This window comes from Scylla paramamosain, chromosome 33, assembly GCF_035594125.1.
Source record: "Scylla paramamosain isolate STU-SP2022 chromosome 33, ASM3559412v1, whole genome shotgun sequence".
In the NCBI taxonomy this organism is placed as follows: Eukaryota; Metazoa; Arthropoda; class Malacostraca; order Decapoda; family Portunidae; genus Scylla; species Scylla paramamosain.
This window is the reverse complement of record NC_087183.1, coordinates 15649868-15662367: the sequence shown is the minus strand read 5'-3', so window position 1 is coordinate 15662367 and position 12500 is coordinate 15649868. Positions and strand designations below refer to the sequence as shown.

Here is a 12500-nt window from a genome sequence, read left to right as displayed (position 1 = left end):
AAAACGAACAAAAATAAGAAAAAACAAGGATAATACCGTCAGGAAAGCAAGCCAAAAGAGGGAGATAAAGGGGAGGGGGATAAAAGAGCATAAAAGAGCAACCCAGAAAAGGTGATAATTATGCCTGTGAAATTCGCTAATAATGAAGTGATAAAGTGAAGGAGAAGAGAGAAGATTATCAGGATTAGCGAGGTAATGTTAAAAGATTACACTAAGGCTAAGTACAGGTGTGTGAGGAAAGTGTTTGGTGGTGGTAGTGGTGGTGGTAGTGGTGCTGGTAGTAGTAGTAGTAGTAGTAGTAGAAAAGTAGAGTTTGTGGTAGTAGTATAGTAGTAGTAGTAGCAGTAACAACAGCAATAACAATACTAGCAGCAGTACCATCAACACCACTAAGCACCTTAACTTCATAAAAATTACGCTAACTTCCTTTACTTTACATTACATTAGCTTACCACCATCACATCCATTAAACCATTGCTCTCCTTAACCATCACCTTTATATATATTCAAGGGGAAACGCTATCACAGTCTTTTTTCCCACCAGTATTATGCAACCCTCTCGCTTCGCGCCCCAAGTTTAAAAGTCTCCTCTCTGGGCTCATCCGCCTCCACTACCTAAGTTAATTAACGATACGCTACACTCACCTGCTGCGTATTCGGCGTACCTGGCGAGATGGGAATATGAAGGTTACCTGAGCGTGAGTTTACAGTGGGTGGGAGGTGTGTTAATTATTATTGTTGTTGTTGTTGTTGTTGTTGTTGTTGTTGTATTACTGTTACTCCTATTTTTCTTAGTATTTTTTTTGGTTGTTGTTATTATTGTTGCTGCTACTACTACGACTACTACGACTACTACTATTACTACTACTACTACTACTACTACTACTACTACTACTACTACTACTACTACTGCTACTAGTGAATGGCCACGATGATTCAAGCCTTAATAACATCTCGAGGACTCTTTCATTCTTCCTACTCATCTCATCACATACACACACACACACACACACACACACCTGCTGTCATCTAATTAATCACCTGTGCGGCTAACACTTTTGATAAATTACTTGGATGCTAATTAGTTGACTAGATCCATTTGTCTGTCTACCGCCATCTTTATTATGTTCATTATATTTCGTCATTATTTTGATGGATAACACAGCAGCGCACGGGCCCAATAATTAATAAGTCTCTCCTCTCTCTCTCTCTCTCTCTCTCTCTCTCTCTCTCTCTCTCTCTCTCTCTCTCTCTCTCTCTCTCTCTCTCTCTCTCTCTCTCCCCCACCACCTCCTCCTCCTCCTCCCCCACTTTTTTTTAATCATGTTTACTTTTCGGCGCAATATTTACAGTGGATGTTTAATTTAAGTGACTTGTTCATTAATTATTGTTGCTGTGATGGTGGTGGTGGTGGTGGTGGTGGTGGTGGTGGTGGTGATGGTGGTGGTGATGCTTCAAATGTTGCCGAGTCCGATTTCTGATTCCTATTTTGTCATTATTCTTGTTTCTTTTTATCTTTTTTTTTATCTTGTTTTTGTTATTTTTTTATTTTTATCTCGTACTTATTTTTCATGCATTTTTTTTCTCTCTTTCTCTCTCCGTCTGTCATTTGTTTCAGAGTTTTCCTTTTTCATTTTTTTTCTCTCTTTTTTGTCGTTTGTCTATTTTTCCTTTGTTAGTATTCGTGTGACTGATATATATTCTCTCTCTCTCTCTCTCTCTCTCTCTCTCTCTCTCTCTCTCTCTCTCTCTCTCTCTCTCTCTCTCTCTCTCTCTCTCTCTATCTATCTATCTATCTATCTATCTATCTATATATATTATTTTTCTTCTCGGATGATTATTCATTTTTCTGTCCTTGTACCAATTCATGTGCTAAAAATGCTCTCTCTCTCTCTCTCTCTCTCTCTCTCTCTCTCTCTCTCTCTGGCAAACACACACACACTCACCCTTGGCGTTTTTCCTTCCCACCGCTCGTTCTGCTTCCCGCCAAACAGGGCCATGCATCCCATCACCTTTGCTCGCCTCTCGGTCACGCTTAGAAGTAATATCATATGCTGAATTTGCCAGCCATGCACGAAACGAAACTCGGAAAGGAAAGTGGACGAGACGTGGGCTGACTATGATGAAAGGGAAAGTGAACAGGTCGTGGTGGTGGTAGTGGTGGTGGCTGTAGTGGCTATGTGGCTACTCTCTCTCTCTCTCTCTGGAAGCTGTCTGCAGAAGAGAGTGTAAGTGAAGAGAGAGAGAGAGCGAGAGAGAAAGAGTATTTATGCGTTTCAATATTTTAAATCTCCATTCTGCCTTGTACCCTTCCCCTCTCTATTCCTCCCAAAAGTATATATATTTTTTTGTTATTCACGTTACAGAAGCAAATTAATAAAAGCGAATGTGAGATAGAACAAGTGTACAAATTTCTCTCACAAAAGCCAGGTAATATAGTTGGGTTAGTTGTTTATGGTGAATTTCGTGTAGTTTAGTGAAGTGAAACCGCTGGACAGGGACTTCAGTATTTGTTGTTACTTGAAAGGCTTTGTAATTTTCTGTAATAACTCTCACAAAAGGGATATATTGTTTTCTTCTCTCTCTCTCTCTCTCTCTCTCTCTCTCTCTCTCTCTCTCTCTCTCTCTCTCTCTCTCTCTCTCTCTCTCTTAATACTATCGATAATTTAATACAGTGAAATGAAACGCAATACTAAGAGGCAAATATTTGTACCTGTTAGGCATCACCAGCAATCCTTTTGTAGTCACTAACACAAAGGCAATTTAACTCCACAAAACAATGCCATAACAACCTTAGCAGTCACCAACTTAACGACTATTTCATTTAACGAGGCAGCTCGCAGCGTTTCATCATAGTAAAGTAATCACACGGTACTAATACTCGTACAAATCACAACACCTACAACAATGTACTCCGGAAGGCAATTAGACTTTAATAACCTAACCACATTAACGACTATATAACTTAACGAGACAGTACGCAACACGAAGTAACCACATGATACTAACACAAGTCCCCCACAATAATGTCCTTGGGAATCAGACTCTCTTTACCTTCTCACGTTAACATACCAACTAAACCCAACGAGGCAGCACGCAACACTCCAACATAAACAAGCCAAACACACCACACAAAATAACACAAATTACAACCTACAATAATGAAATTCAGAGGGCAATGAGACTTCCCTTCACCTTCAGACAACCCACAACATAGTACTTGGAAGAGATTCAAACACTCCCCCCCTTTACCTTCTTCACGTCTGGCGCACCTGTCCCCGAGATCCACCTGCAGCCGCGTCTCCTCATTAGCATGCATGGGGCCTCTGCGCTCCTCATTCTTCACTCCTCTTGTCGCTTTTATCCTTCGCTGATTGGAATCTGGCAAAGGGGAAAATATGGGATAAGAGTTGAATATTGCTGAGTATTTTGGTGGGTACATCCTCGTTTTCTTTGTAGTGTTGGAGGGATGGAAGTGTGTTGATGGGGTACTTAGCTTATAAATATATGTACTGTGGTTTTTATCTTATTTGTTTATTTTTTGGAGTGAAAGGAGTGTTTTTTTTATATATCGATATTCGTAACGTGGGTAATTATCATTCATTTTTATTTTTTCAGGGTGATAGGGAGACTGTGTTAATAGAGTACTTAGCATATAAATACCTGTAGCTTTTTTTTTTTTTTTTTTTTTTGAGATCTCTGGTATTATAAGGATTTTTTTTTTTCACATGAATATTCTTAACGTGGGGAGTATTACTCGTTATCATTTTAAACGTATGACTGCACGATATGAAATACAGAAGCAAAGGTGTAAAGGTTAAGGTCATGATACAATACTCTCTCTCTCTCTCTCTCTCTCTCTCTCTCTCTCTCTCTCTCTCTCAACATCCTTACTCCTCCTTACATTCACTTCGTCCTCCTATACATTCTCTCTCTCTCTGTCTCTCTCTCTCTCTCTCTCTCTCTCTCTCTCTCTCTCTCTCTCTCTCTCTCTCTCTCTCTCTCTCTCTCTCTTGATAGGTGGGAGGGGCCAGGAAGGACTACACAGGGACAAGTTTAAGGCGAGAAAAGTTAAGCCAATACCCGGGAGCGAGAGTTGGAGCCAGTGACACGGGCAGCGGGGCGGTCATTGTGTCGGGGGGCAGAGGCCAGGAGGACCAGAAGCTCATGTAAATAAGTCGGTGAAGCCTTCCAATTTCCTCCGCTTTGGTCACCGTGCGCCGAGTGAAGTGTTTGGGTGGAGTGCGAAGAGTGGTGGAGTGGAGTGTGGTGGAGAGGGGGCTGGGAGGGGGAGGGGGAGATGGTGACAGAGTTGATGGAGGGTGAGGGTTCTAGGACAGGATGAGAGTTGAGAGTTGAGAGAGAGAGAGAGAGAGAGAGAGAGAGAGAGAGAGAGAGAGAGAGAGAGAGAGAGAGAGAGAGAGAGAGAGCAATGAGACTGGGGAAAAGATATACAGCAAAAGAGACCCAAAACAATCTCTCTCTCTCTCTCTCTCTCTCTCTCTCTCTCTCTCTCTCTCTCTCTCTCTCTCTCTCTCTCCAATTCCCTGTGGCGTCGGGAACCATTCCTTCTCTCTCTTAATGGCCAATAAGATGAATTTGGCACCCGCTTGTTGGGGCCAATTTAGGCTTGTTAGGTGCCCACATGTTGACACTGATAAAGGCGAGAAGGGAAGGTCACAGGGAGAAATAAGGTCAGGTGTTGGGTCAAGTGATTGTTATATTTTCTTGATTTTCTTTTTTTTTTTTTTTTTTTTTGTTCGTTTGTCAGTATTTCAGTTTTTGTTTCGTTATCAGACTGGCTTTACTTTTTGGTTTTCATCGATTTTCTTTCTTTTTCTTTTTCTTTTTTTTTTTTGCTATTTTTTTAAGGGTTTGTGTTCTGTTAATTTGCTTTTACTTATTTATTGTTTTTTTGTAGTAATTCTCCATCTATACATTTCTTTCATTCTTTCTTTCTTTTATTTCTCTTACACCATATACACTCTTCCTTCTTTCTCTTCTTTCTTGGAACTGTTCTTTTTCTCGACCCCCCCAGGTCTCTCTCTCTCTCTCTCTCTCTCTCTCTCTCTCTCTCTCTCTCTCTCTCTCTCTCTCTCTCTCTCTCTCTCTCGTCTCCAAATGGCATGACGAAAGAATCTTTATTTTTTTCTCTCTTTTAGTCTTTTCTCACACTCATGTCCCTTCAGTAGAGCTAGCTTCTTTCTCTTATCTTTTAGCTTTTGTCTCTCTCTCACTCTCTCTCCCTTTTTCTTTTCTCTATTCTCTCATTTTTACCGGTGCTCTTTTTGGACTTGTCTTTGTTGTTGTTATTTTTCTTAAACCTCTTGTTTTGTCTCTTACATTCCTTGGGTGACGCGGTTTTCTTTCTTATAATTTGTGGTTCTTTCTTTTTGTCTATATTTTTCTCTCCTTTGCTTCTTTAATCTTTCAGTTCTTCCTATTACTACTACTACTACTTCTCCTCCTCCTCCTTCTCCTTCATCTCCTAGTTGATTTTGTTTTCCTCCTCTTCCTTCTTTTTCTCGTACTCTTGTTATTGTTCTTGTTCTCCTCTTCTTCCTTCTCCTCTCTGTTGATGTTCTTGTTCTCTTCCTCTTCCTCTTTCTCGTATTTGTTGAGCTTGTTCTCCTCTTCTTCCTCCTCCTCCTCGTATTTGCTGATATTCTTGTTCTCCTTCTCTTCCTCCTCCTCCTCGTATTTGTTGATGTTCTTGTTCTCCTCCTCCTTCTCCTCCTCCTCCTCCTCCTCCTCCTCCTCCTCTTCTCTCCTTCGGATCAATACATGATAGATCACCTCATGAATTTATTTTGCATCAAGATCTGTGCTTCAGTTTTGGGCAATACACTGCATACGTCTCTGTATGTGTGTGTGTGTGTGTGTGTGTGTGTGTGTGTGTGTGTGTGTGTGTGTGTGTGTGTGTGTCAGGCGGGTGTTGCATATTTCATTAATTTTCTATCGTTGTTTTTTTTTTTTTTTCGCTGTTGATGATTGAATTGTTAATGACATGTACTTTTGTATTTATGAATATAGGAATTTCCTGTCAGCACTTTCTTTTTTTTTTTCTTTTATATTTCGTTAGATCATGGTGGTGGTGGTGGTGGTGGTGGTTATTATTACACTTACTTTGCAACAGCAACAACAACAACAACAACAACAACAACAACAACTACTACTACTACTATTACTACTACTACTACTACTACTACAACAGGCACCACCACCACCACCACCACTAACACACAAAAAAAAAAAAAAAAAAAACACACACACAAAAACAAAAATAAAGAGAAAATAAATCGATAAAACACCACCCAATTTCACTACACTTCCCTGACCCTGCAGCATCTCACCTGGCTCCCTTATCAAGTGAGGTGTGCAACGTGACTCCGCCTCTAGGTCACCTGCGCACACCTGAGGCACGAAGCTGCTTTACATTATATCATTTTATCTATTTAACTTCCACCTGAGAGAGTAATGAAAAAAGAAATCCAAATTTATATTCATATGATTTTGCGCTTTTTTTTCTCTTTTTTTGTCAGTCTTCCTCTCTGTCGAGTTTCATTAAAGCAAGAGACGGAGTTTTTGAGTCAATATTATGATGACGTTCAATTTTTTCGATTAAGGAAATGCATAATTAACGGAATAAAAACCTGGTTTCTCTATTTTTCTCTTTTTTTTTTTTTGTCTGTCTGTGTGTTTGTCTGTCCCTGTCCGTGTGTTTGCCTGTCTGTCTCTGTATCTGATGTGACTCTCTCTCTCTCTCTCTCTCTCTCTCTCTCTCTCTCTCTCTCTCTCTCTCTCTCTCTCTCTTGATCAACTTTTCGTTATCAATTATGGAAAAGTATGAATCAGTGTATTGTGACCTCGTAGCGCCACACAAAATATAAATTAATGAACAGATAAATAAACAAATAAATACCTGAAAACTAGTGAAATAACGATAAAGATAAATGTATGGACAATTGCGTAATCAAATTAGTTAAACAGCCAGCCCGAAAATAAATGAAAAATTACCTTTTACTTGCATATAACATGTTTATAAAATTAAACTGGAATAAAAAAAAAACTTGTTCACATTTTTTAAGGTAAGTTGTAGAAGAACGAGACACAAATCCATAGGGCTAAAAAAAAACAGCAATAACAACTGGAATTACAAAAAAAAAAAAAGAACGAGGAAGGAACAGGAAGAGACAATAACAAAAAAAAAACTAAACAAATAAACCTAACTAAACAAATAAACCTAACTAAACAAAACCTAACAAAACTCAACCCATCCCAACTAAACAACCTGAACTAACTTAACGTAACCTAACTAAACAACTTAACCCAACAAAACAACCCCTAACCAAACCAAACCAGACCCATCCAAACCTTAACCTAACCCAACATCACTTATACACACACATCGCTCCCATACCCAGACAAAAACACTCCAGGAAAGAGAAAAAAAATCAATAAAATATCATCAATACAGCACTAATTAATACCAGAAGCTATTTCCACCTGTCGAATCTTACCGCTGGTCGGGTTTTCATCTCTCCTTTCCGGCTCCATTACCTAAGAGAGAGAGCGAGAGAGAGAGAGAGAAGAGAGAAGAGGAGAGCAGGGACCAACCAGAAGTACGTAGACCCAGCTAACCACCTACTTCTGCAGGATAAGAGAAGATCTAACTAAGCCTGACTAGACTCTTGGGTAATGGACCTTGTGGCTTCTGGCTTGTACGATTGTGTGGTCTGGTCCAGAGCTTTGAGGAATGTTACGACAAAAGTGAGGAACGGCTGGAGTGGTTAGTGTGTGTGTGTGTGTGTGTGTGTGTGTGTGTGTGTGATGTGTGTCCCCTCACAGCACCCATGCATAACCAGCTGCGATTCTTTGCAAGAGACTGACGAATATTTTCTCTAATAGTCACCCCTCAAGCTTTTGGAGACGTAAAGGCGACAGAAAACGAGGTGTATGTGTATCAGAAAAAAAAAAAACGAATAAAAGGGCCCCACTAATTATATTTTTTTTAACTCCTCCTCGTATTATTTTCTCTTTCTCTCTTTTTTTTTATTGCATCTTTTCTCTCTCTTCTTCCACTGTTTCTCTATCTCTTCTGCCATTCCTCGGCTTTTTCTAGTAGTTTACGGAAAGAGGGAAAGCAAGCAGAAAGAAAAGTAAAAAAGTAAAAGAAAAAAGAAAAAAATGAAGGAAAAAGAAAAAGAAAGAAGACTAGAAAACAAGAAAAGAGGAAAAAGAAAGAGGAAAAGAAGAAAAGAAGGAAAGAAAGAGGGAAATAGAGAAAAATTTAAGAAAACAACGAAAGAAACATAAAAATAAAGAAACAAACAAACAAATATAAGAATACCAGTCACTTAACACACACACACACACACACACACACACACACACACACACACACACACACACACACACACACCAGCCGGGCACAAGAGCACTTAAGAAATCAACCCATTTCATATTTTTTCTGCCTTGACTTTCTTCTCAAACCCCAAAAAGCACTGAAGTATACCTGGCACCGTGAGAGCAAGAGGCACTACGCACTTCTCGATCAAGGAAGCAGAGGAAGGGAAGAGGAAGGATAAAAAAGAAAGGGGAGAGGGCGGAGAGGAAGAAGTGGATGGTTTGAGAGGGAGGGAGGAAGATAAAGAAGAGAAATGAGACGGGGAGAAAGTACTCGGAAAGGATTCAGAGGGAGAGGGAGAGAGAGAGAGAGAGAGAGAGAGAGAGAGGAGAGAGAGGAGAGAGAGAGAGAGAGAGAGAGAGAGAGAGGAGAGAGAGGAGAGAGAGAGAGAGAGAGAAGAGAGAGAGAGAGAGAGAGAGAGAGAGAGGACGGTTTTGAAGTGTGAGAAAAGAATGTAGATGAAAAGTAAGGAGAATTAAGAATCTGTGATGAGAGAGAGAGAGAGAGAGAGAGAGAGAGAGAGAGAGAGAGAGAGAGAGAGAGAGAGAGAGAGAGAGAGAGAGAGAGGAGAGAGAGAGAGAGAGAGAGATCCAGCCATCTATACATAAACTCATTCCTGAGCTAAATGAAGAAAGAAACCAAGCAAGTGAATAGAAAAAGAATGTATAGAGCTGGGAAAAGAAAAAAAATAGTGGAACAAAAAAAAAAAGGAAAAATAAGGAAAAAAGACACAAGAGGAGGAGGAGGGAGGAGGAGGAGGAGGAGAAGGAATACCAGAAACAAGATAGTTTTGTTTACGTTTTCAAGGCAGTGATCCATCCTTCATCTCTTTCTTTGCTCACCAGTTTACCGAGTCACCCCAGTTCGAACCCCCGGCAAATCTTAATGCATAGTTTCTCTCAGGCATTTTTATTCTATTTCTACCTTTGTTTCATGATCAACCGAGTCACTGATTGGAGTTTGGTGCCGCTGCAGTGTCATAGCGGCGGTATACATAAAAAAGTAGTCTAATTTTCAGTAAAAGCATTAAGTTATGAGGTAGAAATTAATGTTGAAATGGTGCAATGTGAAATATAGTGTAGTGTTGTAGTTGGTGTTGTTTTTAGCGTTATATTTATGATTACTTGGAATATTCTGATGGAGAAAACAATGGCTTATTTGTTCACTAGTTCACTGATAGAATGACGCACCTATTAACTGACTAACTGAGTGGCTGACTTATCTACTCAATTGTTTTTTGACTGACTGACAGACTGATGAGATGACTGATTGACGGATGGATTGACTGACTGACTGACTGACTGACTGATGGATTGACCGACTGACTGACTAACTGACTGACTAATTGACTGATTGACTGACTGACTGACCGACTTGCTACCTGACTGACTGACTGACTGACTGACAAACCATCCAGCTAACTAACTGACTGACTGACTGAATGAATGAATGACTAACTAACTAACTGACCAACAAACAAACTAACTGACTGACCGACTGACCGACTCACTCACTGATTTCTTTACTTATCATCTCACAACTTCATAACTTCTTCACGGACAAACTAACTTTAATTACTCGCTTACTTATTAGGGCTACCACCAGAAGGAATCCACGAGAGGGAGGGAAAAGGACCAGAAAAATCTCCAGAAGTAAGGGGGCTCTCTGGGGAATCACTCACAACGTAGGTGGATTAAGGCACTGCGGCATCTCAAAGCTGTTAACAAGGGGCGTCTCAAACGGTGAGGGGGTTTTTCTTACCTCAGAATAGGATTAAATGACTTTTATTCGTGTATATGTGGTCTCTCATGCATAGACCGACTTAGGAAGTACGCGGGGGTCTTTAAATAGCCGCTAGGTATCTAAGGGAGGGTTTTTAAATACCTAATAGTTTAATGAGTTGGTTAATTAATTACTACAGGTACACACTGCTACTGCTGCTGCTGCTACTGCGTCAGGTGATGTTTGGGGATGTGATGATTGAAGGTAGTGAGAGGAGATTCATTATAGAGATTGGTTGATGAATGGATGAATGGATGGATGGATGGATGAAAGAATGAATGTGTGGATGGATGGATGAATAGATGGATGGAAGAGTTGATGGATGGATGTGTGTGTGGATTGTTGCAGTGATGGATGGTTGGTTGGAGTGGGTGGATGGATGGATGGATGGATGAATTGATGGATGGGTTGAAAGAGGGAAGGAGGGAAGAAGAGATGCATTTATAACATAAGAAAATAAGGGAAGCTGCAAGAAGCCAGCAGGAGTACACGTGGCAGTCCCTGTGTTAATCAACTGACTGACTGACTGACTGGACCGACTGAAAAAGAAAGAAAGAAAAAAAAAAATAAATAAATAAACACCGCCACATCGGAATCATACAATATCGAAACTACATAACAAAACAAGGATCACAATCGCGCACCCCCTTAAACACACAAAAAAAAAAAAAAAAAATAAAAAATAAAATAAATAAAATAAAAATAAAACAAAGAAGCTAAAACCTGATAAAAGTAATGAAACGTTAAGACATATTAGGAGAAAGACGATGAAAGGAGGTCAGAGAGAGAGATAGAGAGAGAGAGAAAGAGAGAGAGAGAGAGAGACAGAAAAGAGAAAGTGCAGATAAATTTTTGCTCCAAGGGGAAATCTATAACCACTTCGCTACCGTTCAGCCTAATTACACCTCACCTGAACTTGTTACCTGGGGAACCTATTCGCCCTCATTCTTAATCCCCCTCTACCTGGTATTGACAAGGGCGAGGACAAGGATAAGGACAAGGATGAGGACAAAAATAATGGTGGTCTCTTAGATTATGTTAATTTTTGAGTGTTTATGTATACCTCTCTCTCTCTCTCTCTCTCTCTCTCTCTCTCTCTCTCTCTCTCTCTCTCTCTCTCTCTCTCTCTCTCTCTCTCTCTCTCTCTCACAAGGGGGTCTATTTACATGTCCAGAATCCATACAAGACTTTGGGAACCAGTTACATAAGATTATTAAGTAACATCGGGTCACAGGACGAGGAGGAGGAGGAGAAGGAAGAGGAGGAAATTATGGAGTACGAGTAAGAAGAACGAGAAATGGGAAAGGTTGAGAAACACAAAACTACAGAAAAAGCGGATGTAAAAATAATGAAAACAAACCGAATATAAGAAGAAAAGTAAAAAAACAGAGATAGGAAAGGAGGAGGAAGAGGAGGAGGAGGAGGAGGAGGAGGATGTGATAGTCACTGAGTAAGAGAAAGAACAAAATCAGAAAGAGAAAGAGAGAGAAAAAAAAACAATGAAAATAAACTAAAAAGAAAAAAAAAGGAACATAAACAAGAACATCAATTAGAACAAAAATTAACAAGTCACAAAAAGAAAAAGAAAAGAAAGAAAACATAACTAGCAAACATTAAAAGAGATAAGACGAAAGACAAAAGAGTAAAGGAGAGGAAAACACACATGATTAGGCGGGATAGAGAGAAGAGAAGAGAAGAGAAGAGAAGAGAAGAGAAGAAGGATATGGAAGAAGACCTCGTAATGTTCCCTGGCAGCCTTACAGATTTGGTGCCGTATGATTCAGTGACCTGTAGACACGTGTGGACTTACGACAGCTGGACAGAAAGGTGGGTACATGTGTTAAGGAGAAGGAGGAAGAGATGTTCAGATAGACAGATGGGTAGATGAGCAGGTGGTTAGACTGACTGATGGGTGGATGGATAAGTAAGTTGGGAGGATAGTAGGTGGGTGGATAGATAGACAGATAGATAGATAGATAGATAGATAGACAGATTGAATTAATGTATGATTGATAAGTAGAAAGATAAATATATAGATAGATTGACAGATAGATGTACATACAAATGGATAAATAGAAGGAATAATTGCAATATACATAAAGATTCACAAAAACAAATACAATATATATATAAAATCGTAGCAACATGAAAGGAAATTTGACCGTGTTTATGAGCAAAGAAAAAAAGTAATAATTTCGCCCAATAAAAAAAGATAATATAAACTGCCCAAATTACTGAACTGTAAAATAAAGAACGGTGATTTGAATAAATTATTTATATATAAAAAAATAGTTTAATCAGATTTCTTAAT

At 39.5% G+C, this 12500-nt stretch overlaps 2 protein-coding genes across 3 annotated transcripts in view; one reads left to right on the top strand and one right to left on the bottom strand.

Moving 5' to 3' along the window:
• The window catches only part of LOC135089468 (uncharacterized), a 120634-nt gene that overhangs the window by 30574 nt on the left and 77560 nt on the right, over positions 1-12500 (bottom strand). Inside the window, exon 5 of the mRNA XM_063985049.1 lies at positions 3253-3381. Coding sequence (XP_063841119.1) covers positions 3253-3381 — 129 coding nt within the window. The remainder of the gene's footprint in view (positions 1-3252; positions 3382-12500) is intronic.
• The window catches only part of LOC135089784 (ribosome-binding protein 1-like), a 45297-nt gene that overhangs the window by 22240 nt on the left and 10557 nt on the right, over positions 1-12500 (top strand). The window contains exon 1 of one of the 2 annotated variants that reach the window (XM_063985820.1): positions 10011-10149. The exons of the other annotated variant lie outside the window; for it this stretch is intronic. The gene's annotated coding sequence lies outside the window, so the exon portion shown is untranslated. Of the gene's footprint in view, positions 1-10010; positions 10150-12500 lie in introns of those variants that run through there. 2 annotated transcript variants of the gene reach the window in all.